This window comes from Stegostoma tigrinum, chromosome 14 (genome assembly GCF_030684315.1).
Source record: "Stegostoma tigrinum isolate sSteTig4 chromosome 14, sSteTig4.hap1, whole genome shotgun sequence".
NCBI classification, from domain to species: Eukaryota; Metazoa; Chordata; class Chondrichthyes; order Orectolobiformes; family Stegostomatidae; genus Stegostoma; species Stegostoma tigrinum.
The window spans coordinates 25,434,072-25,460,697 of NC_081367.1; the positions used below are offsets into that span (position 1 = coordinate 25,434,072).

At 38.0% G+C, this 26,626-nt stretch overlaps 1 protein-coding gene across 4 annotated transcripts in view; it reads left to right on the plus strand.

Annotated features, from left to right (window-relative positions):
* The window catches only part of rsrc1 (arginine/serine-rich coiled-coil 1), a 386,463-nt gene that overhangs the window by 75,244 nt on the left and 284,593 nt on the right, over nt 1–26,626 (plus strand). For all 4 annotated transcript variants that reach the window (XM_048542246.2, XM_048542244.1, XM_048542247.1 and 1 more), the window contains one exon: nt 12,997–13,173. In XM_048542246.2, the coding sequence (XP_048398203.1) occupies nt 12,997–13,173 (177 nt within the window). The remainder of the gene's footprint in view (nt 1–12,996; nt 13,174–26,626) is intronic.

Sequence of the window (26,626 nt, forward strand, 5' to 3'; positions counted from 1 at the left end):
TACTAAAATGTTAGTAACAATAGTTGGAGCATGAACAATGCTGAACGTGCTGATCTAATTTCCTTTAGAACATTACAAATTAATCATTTCACATTTTATTAGAGCAAGATTCCAGGTGTAAGTGTACATTTTAATTAAGTGTAGTTTCCTTTTGGTGCTGGTATGTGTATCTGCTTTTTGTCATGAGTCTGTTCTAAATATAATTGTCCTGGTGTTTTCTTTTGGCGTTTCTGTTTTCTCCTTTTTCTTCCTCCCAGGCTGCTTTATTCTAAATGACCTGAGTTATCAAAGTGTGAAGCAAAACAGTTCACATGTAAGCTATAAATTTAGTTTAAAGAAGTCTTTGGGTCTTCAGGCACTTCATAAATATAAATCTACAAATCAGTACTGTATGTATTTTAAAACACATTTCCTCGTTGAATGCAAATTTTGTAATACCAGTGCACCTTTAATGTTACTCTTTGGTTTGTTTTAACTACAGCACTTTTCTATGAAGTCAACATACAGATGGTACTTGTGAAACTAATTATGTGAGAAGAACAGCTGTTAAATTTAGTGCAACTAATTTGTTCTTGTATTCCAATTTTCAACTGATTACCTGTGAAGAATTAGCAAATTATCACTTTGGGCAGTTGCTTTAAGCATTTAAAATATAATGATTAGGCTAACTGTTTATAAAATGTGAGAGTTTTGCCTACATTGTAGATAGCTAATCTGCAATTATTAATGTGGATTTTGTCCAGTATGTGCACGATTAAACAAACCAGGGATAGGGAAGGAGCAGGTTTCTGCAACCTTTTGCTGCCATGTGGAATTGTGTGGGTCTAAGAAACCTTTCAAGATTTCATTTTACCCAGAAACCCATTTTGAATGCACTTTGTTAGTATGAATTAAATCTGAACTTGTTAACTACTGAACTGAATTAACTCTCTTTCTAACAAAGGGAAAGGAGTTTAATTTGCGTCAGTCTAATGGCTGCTATGTATATGCTTTTCTATGCTATGGTGCAATACTGAATGGGAGCACTGCAAATCGATCCATAGCATTGAACACTAATGTTAAACACTTTGAAAGTTGTTCATCTGAACAATCTAATTCTGTTTTGAAGCTGTTTTCATTTATAAATTCAGAGAAAAGCACCATCTCTAACTCCAGATCCTTCTGGTAAATATGACAAAACTGAGTAATTAGCCATCAAAATTTTGACAGTTCAAATGGTTACTGTTGCTGTTTGAAACTTGATTTGCTGTTTTGCTTTTAATCCACATAATAACTAGGTTTATTAATTCATCATAGAGAGCTGCTGCTGAATATTGCTTGGATTCTTGTGGCAGTGTTACAATATAAATGAGGTGGTGCTCGTTCCTGCATCAGTACAGAACTGAACTCTGGAGGCGGTGTCTCCCTGCATTGCTGGAATGGATATTAATTGTATTCATGGAACTACAGTTTGGCTTCAAATTCAAGATTTCTATTGAGCTATTTGTAGCCAGCTCATTTTGTTAAAATGTCTTCTCACATCCCCTCCAGTGATATCAGGAGAAATCACACCCTCAGAATTCAGATTGTCTTATTGGGTCAGTGAAAATGATTTCTCTTCCTACAACAATTTCTTGATGTCTTTCTTAAATTAAGTTAATGCTTCAACTTGGTAACATTTGATTTCTCCAGATTATTACCTCACCATCTCCACTTGCACCGCCTTTGATTGTTCATTGTTTGAGGAATTTCTGCCTATTTTATTGTTTAATCAAAGACATTTCTTTTATGTTCAACAACTTTTAACTGTAGTAAAGTGCAAGAGAAAATTTGAAGAAAAGAACTTATGATACTCATAAAAAGAACATGACGTTTATACACTGACCCCCGGCTTACTCTCCTCAGCCGCACTCTTGATCTGCCATCCGATTTCTCTGTAGCATTCATTTATGAATACTGCTATTGTTAGTGATTTTCTGGATGAAATTAAGCTTCCAAATTACAAATGTGGCATTGTATATACTCTTCCTCACTTCAGTACCCTTTTCAAAGCTAAGATGTAGTTCACTTACTTGATTTCAGTTTTTATGGGACTTCAACACTGAACTTGTTACTTTTACCAGACTTCTTTTTTTCTGGTGTTATCCTTGAGTTCTGTAGAAAGTTTGCACTTCAGTTTGTCAGGTTTCTGTCCTGCCAGCAGAGCTGAGAGTTGTTCCTTAAAATAAAATCGCAAGTTCCTCATTTTCTGTATTCTTGCTTTCTTTTCAAACTTAGTTGTTCTGTTTCAGTGGACTTTCATGTTTCCCTTCAAATGGAAAAGATGTTTTACTGCATGTTACTGTTGTAGAATATTAGATGACACCCAATGTCAGATGTGGTATAATTTCAAGTTGAGTGCATTATCAAGAATGAGTAAATGGTAGATCTTTTCTGAAGAATGGCTTTGCATGGCAAGTAATACCAACAATAGGATCCATTCAACTTGAAATGGGTGGGAAGACTTTGGATGTCAAATGCATTTAACAGGACAAATGTTATAAATTCCAAATAGGTGTTGTTTACTTTGAATTTAGCTGCTTATGTTCCCTGGTTGACGATCTCAGAGCTCCATTGTGTTTGTAAGAAAGAGAATTTGAACATTTAGGAGCTAAATTAAAATGCAGAACCCCCAAAGTAAAAAAAACTCTGGATTACTACGCAGGCAATAAGCAAACTAACAATGAGAAAATGAAGCCTTAGAGATAAATGGTGGCTCAAAGAGCAGAGCTGGTGTAAGGAGGAAGCTACTCTGGTGGGATAGACTTCACTTGAACTGCTTTCGGACCATTCTACTGAGGAATGAAATAACTATGGCTGTAAAGAGGGCTAAACACTATATTGAGAGGTGCAGAGTCATTCTGGGGAAGGGATACATGGGCATGCAAAGTAAAAGAATATAGCTGCTTTGCAGAGAAGCTATTTAGTTAATGATACCCAGAGTGTGACAGGAAAGGCAGAGTTTGTAACCATTTAGCAAAGTAGCAAATAAGGTAAAAATGGAGGAAAATTTGTAAAAAGGCAAAATTAATATCTCTTTACTTTCATACACTTTGTATTTGGGAAAAATCAAGTGAATTACTGTCACAAAAAAATGTTAATAGGTATGATCTATAGATATTATGTAAACTTGGTTACAAGGAGGCAAAGCTGGGAACAAAATATTCAGAGGTATGTTTTTTTGAAAGGATTGGGTGGAAAGAAATAGTTGTGTTTGTAGGCTTTGTTAGTAGGAGATGGACAAGTATGATAACAAGACATTGTATTGGATCAGAAGATGTAGAATTTAGATTTAGACTTATTGTCACATGTATGTAAAATTATAGTGCAAAGTGTTGCTTGTGTGTTAAATGCAAGGTGTCACCATGCTGCGACACATCTTGAAACACTGACACTATCAATCTAGGAGACCCATGTAATGTTCTGGGCACCTGGGTTCAAATCCCACCGTGGCAGACGGGGAATTTGAATTCAATAGACAATAGGTGCTGGAGTAGGCCATTCGGCCCTTCGAGCCAGCACCACCATTCATTATGATCATGGCTGATCATCCACAATCAGTATCCTGTTCCTGCCTTATCCCCATAACCCTTGATTCCAGTATCTTTAAGAGCTCTGTCCATCTCTTTCTTGAAAGCATCCATAGAGTTGGCCTCCACTGCCTTCTGGGGCAGAGCATTCCATATATCCACCACTCTCTGGGTGAAGAAGTTTTTCCTCAACTCTGTTCTAAATGGCCTACCCCTTATTTTTAAACTGTGTCCTCTGGTCCTGGACTCACCCAGCAGCGGAAACATGCTTCCTGCCTCCACAATGCCCAATCCCTTAATAATCTTATACGTCTCAATCAGATCCCCTCTCATCCTTCTAAACTCAAGAGTCTACAAGCCCAGTCGCTCCAATCTTTCAACATATGATAGTCACACCATTCCGGGAATTGACCTTGTGAACCTACGCTGCACTCCCTCAATAGCAAGAATGTCCTTCCTCAAATTGGGAGACCAAAACTGCATACAATACTCAAGGTGCGGTCTCACCAGGGGCCTGTACAGCTGCAGAAGGACCTTTTTGCTCCTATACTCAATTCCTCTTGTGATGAAGGCCAGCATGCTGTTAGCTTTCTTCACTACTTGCTGTACCTGCAATAATAAAAATGTGGAAATAAAAGCCTCGTGATGACCATGAAAACATTGCTGACTGTCAGGGAACAAACAAACCCACCTGGTTCACTAATGTCCTTCAGGGAAGGAAACTGTTGTCTGTACTTGGTCAGACCTACATGTGACTCCAGACCCCACAGCAATGTGGTTGACTCTCAGCTGCCCACTGCACAAGTAGGAATAGGCAACAAATGCTGGCCAAGCTACTGATGCCCACATCTTGTGAATGAATTTTAAAAAATCCGTAAGAGCAGTTTTTAGCATTGTTTTTACATGACTTATATCTATGTAGAATGCCTGACTGCCTATGTGGCTTACGGCTGAATTCAAGAGCAACAAGCTTTTTAAGACAACATTGTGCAAATTTTGATAGAGCAGCCCTGTTTTTTTTCCACTATTTCCAGGACCTTGATCAGGCTTTTTTCTTTTGTTCCTGTTCTGGCTTTACCTGATAAAGTTGTTTGCTCTGACTGGAGTTGTACTCCACCTGCTCAAAGCATGATCGTGAGAGACCGCCTTGTGGACATGGCTATGAATGGTTGGTATTAATTTAAGAACTGACTCTGGACTTGCTGTCAGTTTTGCATCAACATACACTTGGAAGTAATTTCTATCAATGCAATACAAATACTGTCAAAGAAGATTCAGATTTCCTTTTAAATTTCTGATCCTGCTAATTAAAAAAATTACAATAATTCTGAATGCCTTTCAAAGTATTCTGGATTTTCTTTTCAAATTATTATGGAATAATTTGTTCATAGTGAATTACTGTTGATAGGAAAATGGAAATCAGTAAATAAGTTATTGTAGTACAGTAATGAAAATTACTTGAAAAATGGCCAAAATGTTTTCACGCTTTCAGTGTTTTGTGTCTAACATTTTGTAATGAAAGTACAGTAGTAAACTGCACAATTTGAGGTTGAATGTAAAATCCTGCTAGAATTATTGCTTAATTTACGTAGATTTGCCTTTTTGTAAGAAGCAAAACAATCTGGAGTTGTAATTACTAATAATGAATTATGTTTTTTTATGAAGTTGTGCTGCATATGATAAGTGATATGTTAATGATATTTAGGAAAAAGGGCACGTGCATTTAGTTATGGTATGCAGTGTGCATCTAGAATATTTTAGACAGCAAAACCTTATCACAATAAAGCATTGTAGCATGCATAGTTGATACTTGTTAAAAATTTGTGATGGCATCAACTGTGTTTAACACAGTCCTATTAACCCAATCGTATATGGTCCGGTAGAGGTTTGTATTCATGCACTTGTTGGATCATTGCAGATAAGCTTGTGTCTGCAGTTATATGGTAGTAATTAGTTTATTGATAGTCCAGTGAGAAAATGGACAGTGCATTCAGAAGATAAATTGGTTTGACTGAAAAGTACTTGGAAGAGGAATGTGAATAAGATGCAGCTTGTGAACTTCTTTTAAAAACTAAAAACACTATGAAACCTTTAAATTGAAAGCATTTCATTTTGTATTGAATTAAGGAATTGCAAATGCTTTTCTGTCTGTTGTGACAAATCGCAAACTGCGCAATGTTCTACTGAAATTGACATCTAACTGCAACTTGTGGATTGAGAAATGTATGAATGCTTACTGTAAAGATATTTATACATATTATTGATAAGAGATGTTATCTGGAGCACGTGGGACTTGAACTCATGCCTTCTGTCTCAGGGTAGTAACACTGCCAGTGCATCACAACTGCCTAACAAAAGTGCAAAGAATTGAAGTCTGGATGTTTAAAGTATATAGTTAGTAATTATTTAAAGTGACATAATGAGATAACATGTAATGGTCTTGCATGACTACTTCGACAGTGAAAATTATATATCTTTTAAAGTTACTGAATGTTTCTAAAGTTATTGAGTAGATTTGTAGCTTGGGTTGTGGATGCTGTGGTTGGGTCACTCACTGAGCTGGTTCGTTGGTTCGCAGACATTTCACTACCCTGCTGGTAACATCAGTGCAGCCTCCGATGTCCTTAAACCCGAACAACTAGATCCGACGATGCCTATTACATGAATAACAACAGGAAGATACTGCGCAACCTAACACACTCATCACATTACCATACATCAAGAATATATCTGAACTGACCACAACACCCCTACAACCATTGGGCATCAGAGTAGCACACAAACCCACATCAGCCCTATGCCAACTGCTACCTCAAACCAAAGACCCCTTACCCACTTTGGACAGAACCAACATAATATACAAAATCCCATGCAAGGACTGCGACAAACATTACATTGGACACGAGTACACGAACACCAACTAGCAACAAAAAGGCACGACCAATACTCACTCATCTCCATTCACACGGATAATGAGAACCACCAGTTCAATTGGGACAGCATCAGAACCCTAGGACAGGCCAAACTGAGAGAAGCACGGTAATTTCAAGAGACCTGTTCTCCACCAAAAAGGCCATCAACAAACACATAGAACTAGATATCAAATAGACACCACTGCAAAGGAAAACCAGAAATGAAATAATCAAATCCAAAGGAGTTTAAATACCAGGCAGGTAAACACAACTGTGCTTCATTGGTGGCTGCACCGATGATGTTACCCAGCTGGGCAATGAAACATCTGTGAACTAACGAACCAGCTCAGCGAGCCAACCAATCACAGCCGTATTGAATGTTGACATAGTTTTTTTTAACCTTAGTTTGATATACCATTTTAAGATAATTTAGAAACTGGTATTCTTCCTTCAGCTGGTGAGTTTTGAATACAGAAATGGTGAGTGAAATCCATCTTTCACCCCTGAGCATCCACTTGGGTTTTTCTTTCCCATGTTGCCAGCTTCGTGTTTAAAGCTTCAACCCTGAAGAAAAATAAGTACCATTTTCCAAGGTATAGTTTTTGAGATGTGCATTTATCAAAACAATACTATTGTCGAGCCCCTACTATTAGTATTGTGTACACTAGAATAGAAAGTAAGAGTTTTAAACTTTTGAAATTTTAATCTCACCAAAGGAATTAAAATGATCAGATAGTTATATTCGTTCACACGATGTAGGAGTCACTGGCAAGGGCAGCAGGTATTGCCAATTCCTAATTTTACTTCACTCCTTGAAAGGTATATACTGTTCAGGAGGGAGTTCAGGTTGTTGATGTTGTGACTGTGAGGTAATGGCAATTTAGTTCTCAAGCCAGGATGAGAAATGGCTTGGAGAGGAACTTGCAGGTTGTGGGGTTTCTATCTATCTGATGCCCTTCTAGATGGTAAACATTGTGGATTTGGAAAATTTCAGTTGAAAGAAGGTCACATGGTGAGCTCCTGCAGTGTATCTTGTAGATGGTTCACACCATAGCCAGTATGTATTCATAGTGGAAGGAATGAATATGGAAGGTAGTGAATGGAGTACTAACCAAGTAAGCTGCTTTGTCTCTGATAGTGTTGAGCTTCTTGGGTACAGTTGAACCTGCATTTATCCATTCAAATACAAAATATCTTTTCACACTTCAGACTGGAACCTGGTAGATGATAGTCAGGCTTTGAGAAATCAGAGATTGAGTTACTCTCCACATAATTCTTGGACTCTGACCTGCATTTACAGTCAGAGTATTTATATGTATTTCAAAAATAGACTGTAAAATAGTAGAGCATTTGCTGCATATCAAACATAAGGTGTAATTTCTGTATTCTGAAATCCTTCATTTATGTCCTCAAATTCTTCACGCAAATACCAACGTGCTTAAATTTCATATTTGTAGGATAATTACAAATCAGAAATTTGTAGCTGTGAAAAGTGATGGAAATGTTTTGTTTAAGTAAAAGCCAAACCACACATGGTCTAACTTTTGAATATTTGGAGCCCAAAATATAATGTTTAACATAACTAAATAGTAATGAATTGAATAATGAATTAATTAGGTTAAATTTATCTGTAAAATTCTCTCATATTGTATTTTTCTGCCTCAGTTCATACTCAGAAGCTTTTAGAAGGCTTTACATGGAGTTCATATTGTTCCCAGAGCTGTCACACAGTGGGATGAGGGAAATCATGAGTCACATTTGTGTTTACAGTTCCCAAAATGCCATTGTCTGAGCTCATGCAATGTAGGAAATTCCCAGACTGCATCACTATGATTTTCTCAGACCAACAGATGGACCATGCCTTTCAACAGATGATGGCTGTGATAGAACTTGCTTCAGCAAATGTTAAGGCATGTGTTTTGGAGTTTCTTTTTGAAACAGTTTCCTAGAAAACTCCAGCCAATTCAGAGAGAATATGTAGGCAACCAACTAGAACGCCAGTAAAAGTGAGCATTGTAAAGCACTGCTTATTCTAAACAATAAGTAGGGGAACTGTTATTCAATCTAAATGTGCATATAGCTGTAAATAAAGGAATGGAAACATAGACCAGTCTCTACTGGCATTGCATGTGAGGAATGGAGACCAAAGGGCTTCTTTAGGTGAACAAAGGTGAGAATTTGAGGATAAATGAACAAAGCCATACATTTATACTGCAGTCGACATTTCAAATGTACATTTTACCTTAATTTCCATACATTTAAATCTTATAATATTAAATATTAAATAAATATAGTTGCAACAATTTGGCAATTAAAGAAGTTGCTGGAATATAAATGTTTTTCTGCAGAGTCAGCTGAGGAGTTGTGATGTTTAAGTTTTCCTGAGATGTTTTGCCCAAGTACATTCTTGATACATAGACATTGCTGCCAAGGCCATAATTTAAACACATTCCTAATTACAGATGAAAGTGATGGTGAACCATCTCTTTGAAAGTTGTATTTGATGAGTTGAAGTTGCTGCCACAAGCAGTCAGACTGGGAGGTTCAGGAGTTCTCATTTACTTTTGTTTGCGAATAACTTTGTCACATTAAGAAACCAGCACTGGAATTTTGAAATAACCGCTATGAAATTGTCCAAAATGTATCTTCTCTTTTGACCTCCTGGATATAGGCCCCTTCCTACATAACCTTGAGCCTCAGGTTTTTGTGGTATTTCTTTTTGCCTGCTCATAAATACCAAGCAGTAGCTTATTATTTTCAAGAAATAGTTGTGCGCCTTTCAAAAAATGCACCTGATTGTAATTATCTTTTACTTTATTAGCAGCAAATCTTTCAACAATATTGTTAGTTATTACCATTCCCAAGATTCAAAAGAATTACTTCTCCCAGCGTGTAGTAATTGTCTGGAATTCTCCACTTGAGAGTGTTGTGGAGATAGGATCACTGAAAATATTTACCACTCTTTTGAAGGAATTTATGCTAGATTTTTGTTAGAACATAAAAATATATAACATAAGAGCAAGAATAGGCCATTCAGCCCCTCAAGCCTCAACTTCTATTTAATAAGGTTGTGTGTGATCTAGCCCAGGCTTCACATCTTTTCCCTGCTAGTTTCTCATAGCCTTCGCCTCCCTGATACTTCAAAAATCTATCTCACTCCTCAAAATATTCTCAGTGATCCAGCCACCACAAGTCTCTGGGGTAGAGATTTCCATACAATTACTACCTTCTGGGAGAAGAAATTCCTTTGCATCTCACTTTTAATGATTGCATCTCACTTTTAATGAATGCCCCCTTATTCTGTAATTATATTAAATAGTTCAAGATTCTCCCATGTTATCCTAGTCCATCTGATTTGCCGAGTCAATATGCAGATTAAAATCAACCTTGACAATTGCAGTATCCTTGTTTACATACCTTCATTATTTCCTAATGTATATTTTATCTGACAATGAGTCAACTCTTCAGGATCCTATAGAGGAAATCCACTTCTTGCCTTTGCTCTTCCTTATTTCCACACAAACTAGTTCCACATCAGGATCTCTTGCATCTGTATCACTGCTCACCATTGCATTTACAATTTCCTTTATCAATAACACTATGCAACTTCTTTTCCTGTTTCCCTATTCTTTCAGAATGTTGAATGTCCTTGAGTATAAAATTCCCAGTCCTGGTCACCCAATAACTGCTTCTCTGTAACAGCTATGAAGTCATATTTGCTTACTTATTTTTGTGCCATCAATTTGTCTAACTTGTACAAATGCTGTGTGCATTCAGGTAAAGAACCTTTTACTTCATACTTTATACCATTGTTAATTGCTCTGATTCTAATTTCTGCTGTACTTTTCTTATATTTATGATCCTTTCCTGTCACACTTAGATAATTATTTGCCTGTTCATTATCCTGCACCTCTGCTGTCTCATTTCTTTTTGAATTTTTAATCTTCCCTTCAATTAAACTTTTCCCCACTAACTTGTTGAAATCCCTATCTATAACTTTAGTTGTACAATTCACCAAGGTCTCTTGTAGAACAGAGGTAATGCCATTTCATACTCATAATTTCTCCACGGCAGCTGCGCCTGCTCCCAGGATGAGGCGTTCTTTTCTAGGACTTGCCAGATATCCCTCTGTTATTAAGGATGGCCTTGACCCTGTTTCCAGTGATTTTGCCCTCACATGCTCTCCCCTCACCAACAATAAGGATAGAATCCCCTTAGCCCCAACACACCACCCCACCAACCTCCAAATACAGCACATTATTCTCCAAAATTTCGACCACGTAAAATTTTGGTCACAACCAAAAAGATATTTCCCTCCGCACCCCTGCCTGGTTTCTGCAGGGACCATTCGCTCTGCGACTCCCTTGTCAACTCCACACTCACCATCAACCCCTCCACCACACCCAGTCCCTTTCCCTGCAGCTGCAGGAGGTGCTACACCTGCCCACACACCACCTCAATTACCTCTGTACTAGGCCCCAAACAATCCTGCACTTCATCTAACCTCATCTACTGTACCCTGTTCTCCCAACATGGTCTCCTCTATATCGGAGAGATCACACTCAGACTCGGGACCGGTTTGTGGAGCATCTCCGCTCTGCACGCACCAACCAGCCCGACCTTCCAAATGCCATCCACTGTAACTTCCCTTCCCTTGGTGAAATGTCCATCCTTGGCCTCCTCCACTGTCAGAGTGAGTCCAAACACTTGAATATTGACTTCACCAACTCTCCTGTAAAAAGGCCCTGCCTTTGAGTCAGAGGGTTTACTCCTGAGGTGTTTCATGACATGTCTGAATGGCTGGTTAAAACTAGTAGTATGATTCACCAAGTCATAGGTCCCAACATGGTTGAAATGAAGCCCATAACAATAGAATAACTCTCTTTCATATGTACTGGTGCCAGAACCCCAAGGATCAGATTCTATTTCTCCCACATCAATCTTTGAACCACACATTTTCTTCTCTAACCTTATTTACCATATTTTAATTTGGATGTGACTCAGGTGGAAATTCTGAGATTATTACCTGTGTGATTCTACTTTTTAATTTAGCCCTGGCTGCTTGTTATCTCTCAGCAGAACTTCTTTCCCAGTCCTGCTTACAGTATTGGTACCTATGTGGACCACGGCAACTGCATCTTTCCCCTCCCATTCCAAATTTCCCTCCAGTCTGGAAGAGAGGCCCTTCATATCAACTTCATGGATGGAATGGAGAAATTGAGGTTGTTCTCCTTGGTGAAGAAAATATTGGGAATGGGTTTGATAGATGTGTTCATAGTCATGAGAGGTCTAGAAGGAGTAAATAGGGATAAACCGGTGCTATTGAGAAAAGAACTCAAGAATCAAGGAGATTAATTTGAGTTGAATGACAAAATGAAACAATGGCAACGTGAGGCAAAACCATGTCTGCAACGACTGGTGAGGGTCTGAGAATGTGGTGGAGTTAGATTCACTCGTGACTCTGAAAAGGAAGTTGAACAAGTACCTGAAGGGAATAAAATTGCACGTTAGGGAATGTGCAAGGGAGTGACACTAATTAAACTGTTCTTGTAGAGTTGTTATGAACTTGGTGAGCTAAATGGCCTTCTCCTGTCCTAGAACTGCCCTGTGATACTGAGATTTGTTTATTCTGGCATACCAGCATCTATTCCACTCGTTCATCCTCCTGCTATGTCTTCAGTATCTTTTGTAACTTAAGTGTACTACATAATTGAAAGTTGGTGTCCACAAGAAGAAATGTGATAAAGATTAATCAGCTATCTGTGAAATTCAAAAGATGTGGAACTCTGGTATTTACCTGCATGGACATGACTGAGTTTCAAACTAATCATTGTTACTTCTTTGCAATGTTTCAAAGGACTCCAAAATACCTCCTGTGGGGTGAACATTGACACATAGCAAGTAACTTTCATACCCTTGGACACACTTGCAGCTGCCATAAATCTCAAACCTGTGACTGCATAGTCAAAACAGCAATACAAAAGTTAGTGCATGAACACTTAAATTTTCATGTCCAATCTGCCAGTATTCCTTGTAGTGATGCACTTTTAGAAGTACAGTGCAAGGGCATTTTTCGTGGGACACGTTCTAAATATGCTGTCTCTACCAGACTTTTTCCTAGACATCCACAACCAGCTATCGTGATTCTAGCATAGAAATTTACTGGAATTTTGGGCTCTTATGCTCTCTCGGAGTTGCAGATTATTTCCCTTTGTTGAAAACATGGTGCCTGACTGACCTGTTCCCAGTTCTGTAGTATTACCATTTTTGGATTTGGTAGGATGTATGTGAAGTTAGGTTCAACCACTTCTTTAAAATTGAAGAAGTAATTTATTTATTAATGCCTGTCCATCAACAATCCTCAAATCTCATTAGTGGCTCACATGATGTAGGTGAGATTGAAAAGTTGCCCTTGGGCTTGTTGGTAAATTGTCTATTTTTCATGATGTGGCTCATTTGAGTTGCTTGAGAACTCTTGTAAAAATTGAAATAGTAAAAGGGAATTTGACTTTACGTATCCTGTGCTTTCACGATAGTTCAAGATCCAGACATCACCAGCGCTCTCATAGTCGAAGCAGTGAACGATCAAGCCGCAGACGAAGTTACAGTCACAGCAGGTCTAGAGAAAGGGAAAGACGAAAAGGCCGGGACAAAGGACGAGAGAAAGATCGGGAGAAAGAAAAACAAAGGGAATCAAGAAGCGATAAGAAGGGGTAAGGAAGGATTTTTATTTAAAGGTGCCTGATCATGTTTTATTAATTTGGATGTTCTTCAGTCAGGATTATCTGCAAAAATGGTTTGTATTCAAGTACTTGTTGAGTAGCGCTGTACAAGCTGTGTGATTCAATTTGTTTATGGAACATTAACATAAATAAGTGTTGGAATTATGTTCTTGCTAAAACCTGAGCACCTTCATGTCGTAAGTGTCTAAGTCATTATCTTCATGATGTTATCATTCCTTACTCTTTAAACAATGTTTGGTATCAAAATGAAACAAAAACTATCAATTAGTTAATGCTTAATTTTGTCTTACTCAATTTGAGTAACTTCTGCTTATAATATGTTTTCCTATTTTAACCATATCACGTACATGAACTGTACAGCTTACTGTTTATGGGCATGCCTTTGGATTAAGTGCATTGCAATATGCCTCAATGCAAATCAAGAATGCTAATAAAACAAAACTTACTGTTTGTATTTCAGGGTTTGGGAAAGATTTAAGAACACTTTGATATTCTGATCCAATACACAATTTTTCTCTTGGCTTCTGAAATGAAGTGTGTCTTTTCATCCAAGAGCTGATGTAACTTTGGCATCTAAAGAGCAAAAGTAAAACTGACTTTTCATTTGTCATCAAATAGTGCCCATGTTTTTATCCTATTTTCTAATTGAAGTCTTTAAAATTGCATTTCTAAGATTGATGATTTCCATTCCATGATATTAAAAGCAATCAGAGAGGAAAGTGTAGACAGGATAGTCCTATATTCCCAAAGCCCATGGCATTCTGGATTGGAAAATTGCAATTATTACTCCATTATTTAACACTGGGTGGGCAAATCCAGTATCTACAGATCTAGTGGTTGAAATAATTTTCAGGTCAGGTGAATAATTGTGCAGAACTTGCGGGAGCCTGACACTACACAGAATTTATGAGCATTTGATAATATGAACTTTAAGAAAACGGCACGCATTTTTATGACTGTGAGTTTGAATAAATAAGGACTTTTTCATTGTTTCAAAGGCATTTGATGAAAGGCATGTTACAATTGTTGACAGTAATCAGTTGTATTCCCAGGGATCTGCAGTTCAGCCAGTTTTTTTTTAATGTGTGTGGAAGTTGGAAACAGTGCATTTTTTTTCAAACCTGAATATGGATTTACAAGGGTACCTGAGTCATAAAATTAAGTGTTTTGTTTCAACCACTCATCTGCTTGATTTGTCTGTCACAGTTCAAACTTTGTATTTTTTTGTTTTCAAATCTCTGTGCAGCTGAAAGAGAAGTTATTGTCATGACTTTTACTGTATACAATTTAGAACAACATGAATTTGTGCATTTGTCTGCATTTAATGCATTTTGGAAAGAAAAACATATTTAAGAGAATAAAAAATAATTGGTCCGTTTTTAAAGAGAATTCGGGTACAGAGGTTCTTGGAAGTTCACACCCACAAATTATTGAAGTTGGCAGGACGTGTTGTGGCTATGGATCATTGGCTTTATACGTAACGGCATTGTGTATGCAAAAAACAAGCAAATTATGGTTGTATGCTTCTAAATTGCTAGTTAGATCTCAACTTAGTAACGTAAGAAATTTTGATCACACTTCAGGAAGGCTATCAAACCTTATGGACTTTTCGAGGAGACTTACCACGATTTTAGTAAGGAATTCTCTGTGTGAGACAAGTGATTGTTCTTTTCACAGCAGAGAAGATTCATAAGAGATTTAATAGAGGTATTCAAAATGATGAAGGATTTTGAATAAAGAAAAGTACAGTTGGGAATTTATTTCTTTGAACAGTGAGTTGTTACAATTTGAAATGCTGACAGAAGCATATTCAAAAGAATCTTTTGAAAGTGATGTAAATGTCCATTTAAAAGCAGAAATTTGCAGGGCAGTTGCAAAAGGTTTCTTATAAAAGATCCAGTTCAGATGCAAAAGGCCAAATGGTTTCCTTCCTTCCTGAATAGCTTTATGTGAAATGATCTCCTTCTGCCATTTAAAATGGTGTTTAACAGTGTCACTTGTTTGCTGGAGTTTTAAATGCAATATTCCTTAACACTGTATAGATCGCATAGTCAAGTTAACCTTAATGAAATTTTTATTTTAAAAAATGGATTTTGGGAGTAGTGTTGTTCAACACTTGCACTTAACTACTAAGTTCATAAACAATGACTTTGCAGAGACAGTAACTTCAAAGTAAGTGTTTAAGAGGTGTTAGGAAGGTACAGTAGTTGCATAGGTCAAAGATGAATGCTTTGATTTGCAATGATTGAGCAATTTTTGCTTTCAAGTCAGTTAAGTAACTGGGAAACTCCCAAACAAAACTCGCAGAAATATGAGGAAAATACGCCTTTGCGGCTTCATGCCAAATACATATAGCTTTCCTTCCAAGTCAACAGACGTGACTTATTTGGGCTGAGTTTTCTTCAGTTGTTTGCAGTAAAGTTGAGAGGACATAGGAATGAATCTACATCTTAAGAAAAAGTTATGTATTACTTCTGAAATTAAATTCTGATGTGGGGGTTCTGATGTTGAACCGGGGTGGACAAGGTTAAAACATAGGATTTAATCCAACAGGTTTATTTGAAATCACAAGCTTTCGAGGTACTGCCCCTCCATCAGGTGAATTCAATTTAATTCAGCCTTATTTATTTGTGAACATAAGGTGGGACTGTACATCAAAACATTTATGTGGTGATCAGTGTGTTTTAAATATCTACATGATTTATGATATCTGCATCTACATGACACCAGTGTATGATTTTCCACTTTTTAGCAAAATTTTGACAGGATGTGTTTTTTGAAAAATAATACGCACAATTTTCAGTCTGCCAGCATCATTGAAATGTAGCAGCCTGTCGTTTACTTTGTATTCTTTCATCCACACCCTCATTTTCTTTCTCTCTCCCTTCCCCCAAAACAACTCGACACACAGCACTACCCCTCCCCCCAGTTGTTGGCATCCCCATGATGCAGGAACTTATTATGTTAATTTTACACCATTAACATACAGGTTACATAGTTGTGCTGCATGAAGCATGCACAGAACCTCCTTTAAGTGTCTGCTCAGATCAAAGCAAGCTTATGTGATTTCTGTTGTCTGACACCTAGCTGTGTGGTGTTGTTTTCATTAAACATTTATCACAGTTCCAATATGACAGCAGGCAACATTGGGTTTGAGTAACGTGTTTTCATGCAAAATTTATTGGAGAAGACGAGATGTTGTAAAGAGATCTTGTTGCCTTTCACTGGAGGTAAAAGGGTAAACTGTTGAGTGGAAGGAAGGAAGTTATGTCTTTGACATGGCATAATAACGGTTTCATTTGACAGGGTCAGAAGAAAACAATGGAAGTACTAAATGGCTTGTTGACTTTTGATAAATAAGTATATGCTGTAGAGAATCAACTGTGAAATAACTGGAATTCCAAATATCTGTGAAAGTTTATTTCAGTTAGTTGTATGATATGTAACCCCTGCATGTAAGCGAGCATAATATTATATATATATATATTTATAGTTTTACCTGGAATCACTTAAAAGCTCATATCTGGGAAGCAAATTTGCGTTATACTTGTAGAGTTGTCAAGTTTTGTTTTCTGTTTTAATTTCATCGCTGTATTACTGAACATAAAAGTAGCATCGTGAATTTGAAGAACTACACTTTGCGGGAGAATGGTGAGGAAATGGCATGTTGGAGATAGGATTGTAAGTAAATGAAAATAGAAGGTACAACCTTGATGGTTTTTGCCAGTAGTTAATTTTTTTTAGCTTTATGTCTGTTTTACTTTTCTGAAACAAGATCTTTAGCTGACTACTTGAAAAAGAGGCTGAGCATTAAATATGCTGATTATTTTGGTGATGTTTGGCAGGAATAGATTGCATTTGTTCTGTTGTCTGTTTGTAAATGCCTAGCCTTCTGTACCATGGATGAAGCACTCCAGTTACCTAGGCAGGCTGGGAGTTTTCTCTATGGTACAGAATAGTTTATGGAAGGTTTAATAGAGGTATTCAAGAACATGTATAATTTTTATAAAACAAATAAGGAGAAATAATTTTGTCATTACCCTAGGTGGACTGCAGTGGCTCAAGAAAGCACTCCCCATCGCCTGTAAGGGCAGTTAGAATTGGGCAACAAATGGTGGTATTACCAGTGATTCCCTCATCCAGTGAAAGAATAAATGAATATGAAGTCATGGAGAAGTGCCTCTGAGAGCGAACATTAAAATGTATACTCAGATGTCATAGAAAAGTTGTAAGTGATAAAAGGCAGTTTCAAAAATTATTAACACCTCCAGAAAAATATCAGTGACCATGTAGATAGGTTAGTGAAAGAGGAAAAATTTTTTGCATGATGGGTAAGGCACCTGATTACTATGATGGTAGATTGCAGGTTCCTACAGAAGATCCTTGTAGTTACGCAGGATGAGTAGAATTGAGGGTACAATCAGAATGAAAGTCGACGCAGATCTGAAGGCCAAGTGGCCTTGTTCCTTGTTCGTATATTTAGTATGACCTGAATGACTGCTTCAAAACTTGCAAGCTAATATCCATTTGTAGGTTCTATCTTGGGCCAGGATAACTGACTTCTTTCTCAAATATCACATACCACCACGGTGGGGGGAGGCAATGGCCTAGTGGTATTATTGCTGGACTGTTAATCCAGAGACTGGACAACATTCTGGGGACCCAAGTTCAAATCCTGCCACAGCAGATGGTGGAATTTGAATTCAATAAAATATCTGGAATTAAGAATCTCATGATGACTGTGAATCTATTGTCGATTGTTATAAAAACCCATCTGGTTCACTAATATCCTTTAGGGAAGGAAACTGCCATCCTTACCTGGTCTGGCCTGCATGTGATTGCAGATCCACAACAATGTGGTTGACTCTTAACTGCCCTCTGGGCAATTAGGGATGGGCAATGAATGCTGCCTAGACAGTGACGCCCTCATGTGTAAATGAATAAAGAAAATAAAACCTTAAGATAGAGTCTTCCGATTTGCAATGGTCAGGCCAGGAGGCAGTTCAGGGGACCAAGAGAACAGGAATGAATGAGCTTCTGCCTTTGGAATTGTCCAACAACATTAAACATGTTTCTGTTGTTCTAGATGAGATTGAGCATTGCTGGATGGATGAACTAATTGACTGTACCATTATCATCCAGGAAGCCATTCAAGTGAGGGGAACAGCAAATGAATGAATTAGCAGACTATAAAATCGTAAGAAGTAACAACTGGAGTAGGCTGTTGGGCCTCTTGGACCCACTCTGTCATGTAATAGGATCATGGTTAATGTGACATTCCTTACATCTGCTTTCCTGACCTTTCCCCATAACCCTTACTTTCCCAACTGATCAAGCATCTTTCTCTGCCTTAAATGTACATAAGAACTCTTGCACCCACAGCTCTCTGTGGCAAGGAGATCCAAAGACTCTCACCCCTCTGAGGGGTAGTAGGGGATGGTATAATCAAAGAGATAGACATTGTTCTGTACAGCCAAGAACCCTAAATCCAGAAGGCTACGTTGCCTACCTGGTCCCTGAGTCTGCAAAGGGCTGAAGAGGACCTGAGAGCGGAAGAGGGATGATCTTTTTGTTGTGATCCACAAGTAGTACGAATGATATAGACAGAACAGGAGAGAGATTCCCCTTAGATAGTATGAGGAACATTGAAGAGTAGAACATTAAGGGTAATAATCTCTGAATTATTGGCTGAGCTACATGTCCATAAGACCATAAGACATAGGAATGGAAGTAAGGCCATTCGGCCCATCGAATCAACTCTGGCATTTAAATCATGGCTGATGGGCATTTCAACTCCACTTCCCTGCACTCTCCCCGTAGCCCTTGTCAATTGACAGACAGCACTTGAGGTGAGTGAAATTAATACGTGGCTGAAAATCTGGTACGGGAGAAGTAGGTTCTACTGTACGGGGCTGTGACATCAGTTCTGGAGAAGGTGAGATCTCTATCAATGGGACAGACAGCACCTGAAATTTGCTGGGATTAGTGTTCTTGCAGATCAGATAAATTGAAAAGTAGAGAGAGTTCAGAACTAAACAGTGAGAGTGAGAGCTCAAGTTCTGGTAGATGTAGCAAATCAAAATCAAAGGGAAGAGTCAAGGAAGGAGAGCAAAAGAGTAAAGAAGGAAGTAAATTTAGAGAAGGGTAGGAAAGCATAGAGAAGATAACAATATGAACAGTCAAGACCAGATGTAAGAAAGATAACAAAAAGATACTGTAAAGGTACTGCCTGAATGCGCACAGCTTTCATAACAACGCAAACAAGCTGACTATATGCATTGAAGTAAATGAGTTTGACCTGATAACCATTCCTGAGACATGGCTGCACGACGACACAGATTTTCAATTGACCAAGTTGAAAAGACATGGCTGCAACTCTTGGTCTAAGGTAGGTGGTGAGGGAACCAACAATAGAAAAATATCCTTTTCATCTTGTCTTCACTTATCAACCTGTTGGAGTTGAGTCTGTCCATGGCAATATTGGTAGCAGTCTTCAGCTTGCAGTTATTGTGGAAAATTTGCACATTGAGGATACCCTCCCTTATGTTGTGTGGTGTGAACATTGTGCTAAATGGGACAGACTTGGAAAAGACCTAGCAACTTGAAACAGGGTATCCGTGGTGGACCATCAGCACCAGAGCTATATTTGACCAGAATTCATAACCTCTCAGTCTGGGTTATCTCCCACTCAACCATCATCAGCAAACTCGAGATCAACTCTGGTTTAGTGAAGATTGCTGGAGGGCGTGCCAAGATTAGTACCAGGAACCTAAAAGTGAAGTACCAACCTGTTGGAGCTACAGTATAAGACAACCAGCTAACTTAATGGTGGACACAGTTAAGCAAACTCTCAGTCAGCAGATCAGATCTAAGCTCTGCGGTTGTGTCACCTCCAGACATGCCTGGTTGTAGACAACTAAGCAACTACTAGGTGTTAGAGGTTCCAAAAATATCCCCAACCTCAGTAAGGCCATATGAAATAGGAACAGGAGTAGACCATTCAGCCCCTTAAGTTTGCTCTGCCATTCAGTAAAAACATGCTGACCGACACTCCTCAAGTCTACTTTCCTGCCTTTTCCACCGTAACAGTTGATTTCCTGATTGATTTAAGAACCTGTTTATCTCAGGATTACATAAATGAAAGGACTCTGTCCCCACAGCGGTCTGTGGCAAGAAGTTTCAAAGCCTCACAACCCTGTGAGATAAGAAATTTCTCCTCCTCTCAGTCTTAAATTGGAACCCTTTTATTCTGACACTTTGCCCTCATGAGGGGAAACGTTCTCTCAGCATTTACCCTAACAAGCGCCTTAAGAATCCTATATGCTTCACTGAGATCAGTCTCATTCTTCTAAATTCCGATGAGGAAAGTTCCAAACTGTTTACTCTTTCCTCATAAGACTGTCCCTCCATGTTTGGGATTATCTTAGTGAACCTTCTCTGAATTGCTTCCAGTGAAATAATATCTTTTCTTAAATAGGGGGACCAAAACTGCTCTCAGTACTGCAAATGAAGTCTTGACGGCTCGTTGTACAGTTGCAGTAAAACTTCCCTTTTGTTATACTGCAACTGCCTTGAAATAAAGATCCAACATTCAGCCAGACTTGCTGCACCTGTGTGCGGGCTTTGTGTTTCATACATGAGTCCCTCCTTCCCCCACACTGTTTCCTTTGTGTTTCAGCTTTCTGCAGTTTTTTTATCCAATTAAATAATACTGTTGTTTTGTTTTTCCTTCAAAAAAAACTTCACATTCGCACATTATACTCCATTTGCCAACTTTTTTACCCAGTTACTATCAATATATCTCTCTCGCTCTCACTTGCTCAGCTGTTTGTATCCCTCTCACACGCTGCCTTTCCACGTATTTTTATGTCCACCAATGATTACGGAACCTAGTATGTTACTGTAAAAGACAAAACTGAAGCATTTGCACCTGTCTTCAGCACCTCAGTCTCCTTTTGAGGTTCCCAGCATCGCATGTGCCACTAATCAGTACAGTCTGTGTGATATCAGGACGCAGCTGAGTGCACTGGATGAGATTATAGGCTCTGATAACATCCTGACAGTAGTACTGAAGTCTTATTATCCAGAACTAGCTGTGCCCCTAATGAAGTTGTTCAAGTACAGCTACAACAGTGGCATTTCCCTGACATTGGAAAAAATGGCCCATTTCCAAACCAGTAATATCCCAAATAATTATTTTAAATATTACTGGAATCACTATGTTTCAAAAGCCCTTAATTAAAACTGTTTCCAAAATGAATTAATTTATCATATTGTTGCTCATACCAAATCCTTATGACATGTACTGGTATGATATATATCAACTTGTACATATTTATATAAATATGCAAAATATCCTTGCATCTTATGCTCCCTAAACAAAGCATTTGCTAGTGATCTATCCATTCCACTTGTCAGATCTGATAGTTACTTGCTGTTGTAAAAATTGAGGAGAAAAATTGAACTGGATCATGTTAATTTTGATCATAGCGGTGCTGCATGAATTTTTGAGAGCTGCAGAAATCCAGTTAGTGTGGGCTGTAATCTCTATAGCACAAGAATAGTCATGGTACTGTTCAGATCCCCTGGAGACTCAATGCTGCAAAGATGAATAGTTCACCAATGATAATAATCCTACACAAAATGAAAAGAATAATTTGGTCTGCTAATACACAAACAAGTAGAAACCACTGGGAGCTTTTGGACTGTGCATATAACCAACTGCTAGATATTGAGTTGACCCTTTACTGTTGACACTAAATTATTTTATCAAGTTAATATGAACAGCAATTTATTTAACAATGTGATTTGTCTTTCTGAAAATAAAATGGTATAAAAATGACTTAGTTTCCTTCATATATTACCATAATGTCATTTTTTTTCTAATTTTCTTATTCTCTGCTCTCATTCCTGCAGTTTCATAATCACTGGCCAACTTTGAGTATCTCATAGAAGTAGAAGTTGTTCTTGTAGATGTCTTGACTGTGAATATTGATAGTGTATTTGGCTGCAGCAGTATTGTTAACCGTGATCTTGTCCTTGTCTGCTTTGCTGACAAATACGTACCTTGAAGCATTTCCAGGATAGTGTTCAGAAGTAAGAAGGTCAACTAGTTATTCTTTCCTGGACCTGGGCAACAAAGTCAGCTAAAACATCAGTGTTCCCCATCTATCAAGTAACTTGGTACAAATAAAAACAGGAGTCGAGAAAAATTCAGTCGGAACACTTTGAAGGCAAATCGTATTGGTCTCAATATGTTTCCCTGTTTCTCTCCCTCTGAAGTTGTGGCCAGTTGCAGACGTTTTGATCATTGAAACTACATTTTCATGATAATGTTAGAATTTTACTATAGAGTCGTAGAATCCCTACAGTTAGAAAGCACAAGTCATGATTAAAGAGTGATATAAACAAGCGTTTTTATAAATCTGTATCATGACAACCAATACATCTCTGTCATCAACTAACATACAGAAGAGAAAATAATTAATTTATTATAGTAAAGCTTGCAGCAATTTTCTTCAAGCACAACTTGAATGGACAGAAGTGTTCAGTTGAGTACTATGACTGTGCAAGCTCATCAACTGGGCTGAATTTTTTGCAGATACAAATGCTCACTTTTCTTTGCCATTTTTATGATCACTATAGAACTAATGAAAGAAAGGACTGATATTACAAAAGTCAGCTTGTATGCTGATAAATTTACATTGTCATTTCACCTCAGCAATGCATTCTCAATCTCAGGTTCAGATAACCCTTATCAATCCAACCTTTGAACAGGATTGTACATTGAATTGAATTTTGCCATGGAAAGTGAAAGAACGAAATAACACAATCAGTTTGTGGCTCAGCAGCTGAATAGGCTGCCAAGTTCAGTCCCTGGTCTTGATTATATTCTTGGTCTTCAGCAGCAAGGCATTCAGTCCTGGTCAATGGAGTGCAAAAATCAACTAGATTGTTTTCTTCTGGAAAAGCAGTCATTAAGGGGAGCATTAGGTCCAACTCTGATTTTGCCTGGAGTCAGGTAAATAGCTTTCATAACTGCTTGATTTCATAGTTAGAGTCATAGAGATGTACAACATGGAAACAGATGCTTCGATCCAACTTGTCCATGCTGATCAGATATCCTAAATTTATCTAGTTCCATTTACCAGTATTTGGCCCAATCCCCTTGACCCTTCCTATTTTTGAGCCCATCCAGATATCTTTTAAATGTTCTAATTGTATTGGCCTCTTCCACCACCTCTATTAGTTCAGTCTATACATGTACCACGCTCTGCGTGAAAACATTGACCGTCAGTTCTTTTTTAAATCTTTCCACCCTCACTTTAAGCCTATGCCTTCTAGTTTTGGACTTTCCTACCCTGGGGAGAATATTACCTTGACTATTCACCCTATCCATGCACCTCGTAACTTTGTAAACCTCAGTAAGGTCACCCCTCAGCCTAAGATGCTCCAGGGAAGATAACCCCAGCATACTCAGCCACACCATATAGCTGAAACCCTCCATCTTTGGCGACATCCCTGCAAATCTTTTCTGAACCCTTTCAAGTTTCATAACCTATTCTAATATAACCTCATCTAGTATTTCAAAAGTGGCCTAACCAATGTCATCCTCAACATGACAACCCAACTCCTACACTCAATGCGCTCACCAATAAAGGCAAGAGTACCAAACGCCACCTTCATTACCCTGTATACCTGTGACCTCACTTTCAAGGAACAATGAACCTGCACCCCAAGGTCTCTTTGTTCGGCAGCACTTCCCAAGACCTTACCATTTGTTGTATAAGCCCTTTCCTGATTTGCCTTTCCAAAATGCAACACTTTGTTTATCTTAAACTCCATCTGCTACCCATTGGTCCATCTGATCAAGGCCCCATCGTACTCTGAGGTAATCTTCTTCGCTGTCCACTACACCACCAATTTTGGTGTCGTCTACAAACTTACAAGCCATACCTACTGTATTCACAAGTGAGAAGGCACCGTTGCTTGTTGATCAATATTCCAGAGTGAATTTGTGTCTTCAAGGAGTGATAGAGAGTGGAGAAAATTGGGAAGAATGAATTATTAGTTCTTTGACAATGTTTTTAGAAACAAGTGATATTGTGCTTTCAAAAGGTTACTTTGTGAGCCGTGTGACGATGCTGTCACTTTAAGAGATTATTTTGTCGTTTTCTTTTGAAGAAAGGTTTTAAGGCAGAAGTGGTGAGCAGTCTACCAAATTTTAGAATAAGCAACTTGTGAGGCCTTGGATTTTTTTTTAAACAGCCTGAATGGATGTGGCCAGCTCTCACTGATCAGGATTTCTGGGTTTTGGTTTTTTACAGCAGTATCAGAAGCTGTTTGAGGTCTCAGAGCTTGTTCTTCAGTGAACAATTCTTAGCTGCTTCTTTCTCTGAAATCTCTCAATGTTGTTTACTTTTGGATTGGAGAACTGCATGTAAGAATCTGTGTGTGAATTTGCCTTTTTGCCGAATGTTGTGTTTATGGGAGGTTACTATATCAGAACAGTTAATTAGTAATGGGTACTGTATGTATTATTTGGTTAAGTTTTCCAATATTTAATTTATTCTAAATTCCTCTTTCTTTCATTTGTATTTTCACGATAGTGTTCAAATAAATTGTGTTTTGCTTAACGTCAAGTAGTTTGACAGGTTGCATCTCATTTGGAACATGGCACTTCCCATTTACCTTTAAAATAAGAAAAAGTTAGGATTCAAGCTGCCATCTTAAAATATTTTGAGGGGTCTGGTCTGATTCATAACAACAGTAAGACTCTGTTACGTTATGCTGCAGCGATGGGACGTAGGAAGGAATCAGGTTGTCCTTCTGCTTTTGAAGACATTTTACTTTTCTAACCTTGAGGACTTCGCACAGAAATCTAGGGTTTGGTTCTGAAGTGTGTGCATTCTATATTTTATAATTTGCTGATTGATCCTTGTAGACATATCTACTTAGTGAAATTTGTAGATGTTTACATAATTGGCATACTAAGAAATGAGGTGTGGATTTCAAAACAAACTGAATTCATGGCTTGGAAGGCTTAAACCAGTATTAATATAAGATGAGAGGTAATACTGCTTCAAGCATATTTATTGCTTGGTTGAAGGAACAAAGCTGCTGAAAAAAAGCAGTAAAGGGTCAGAAAAGAGCTGAGTGACTGGGGCAAAAGACAGTTGGAAGAGATTCTTTTGATCCCTTAGGCTAAAATGTCAGTTGTGGTTTCCCAGCTCATATATTTGAGCTGTGCTTTGCATCACACTTCTGGCCTTAGTGTACACATGAGATGAAACCAACAATGTACCAGTCTCATTTGACTTTCTTTTGCTTTAGTAACAGAAGAAGGAGACTCGAGATTAATAAATAACACAATTCATTTTTGAATTGGATTTTAAAAAGTACTGATGTTATAGTCTGATTTGAAATTACTGTTGTACAGGCTCACAGAATGATGATTTTCTCATTTGGTTTGATATCTATTGCTTGGTAATTTCTGATGGTCTGAATAATTACATAGAAATTAAACTAGAAAGAAGAAAGAATGAAAACAGATGTATGCTTTTCATTGTACTCCTGTACCCTTGTACCCCTGTATTTGAGTACAGATGACCAAAAAAACCTGATTCTACTTCTAATGAAAAGCAAGAGTAAAAACAGGGTTTCAGTTGGAACAAAGATCATACATTTATTTTGGTACGCACTAACCTGATCTGATTTAATTTTCTTCAGGCATCTTTAATCTCAATTGCTTATAACATTTATCCATAGGGTCAGATTAGATGAACACATCCTATCCAGAGAAATGGGTAGAAGCTCCTCTCGATTCTTGAAATCTGCTGTCAGGTGTCCTGAAGACCAAATCAAACCTTGGTTCCTCCCCTCCTCATCTGGCACCCACTACTTGGGTGCCTCATGACTCCTTGTGGCTTCAACCATTGCGAGGATGACAGAAAGGAGATTTTGAGGCTTCACACAACTTTAGGAAGGGAAAGAACAGTTAGATCTCAGGATTGTAATAAGACCAAGCAGGGCTGAGAGCGCAGTGATGAGGACACAGAATGGAGGAAGAGAGGACCGTGAGGAGGGCAGAATACTACCTACTGTCCAGTCCAGTTGATGGAAATATCAAATTGTGATGCTACAAGGAAACAGGTAAAAGATTGGTTGTTGGATATTTTTGCTAATTTATCTTTCAAAATGCGTGTTATTGATAATTGAAAGGAAGGAAATGGATTAATTCAGTGCTTACAGGAAAGATCTGTAAATAGATGGATTGTTGAAAAAACATAAAAAGTTTTACATTGCCAATAAATACCTTACTGGCACAGGAGAAGGAACTGATTTAATAAGTAAAGATGAGTAATTATAAGACTCTAGTTTATAGTAAGTAGCCTAACAAATAAGCTTAGTATATGGCAAGGCA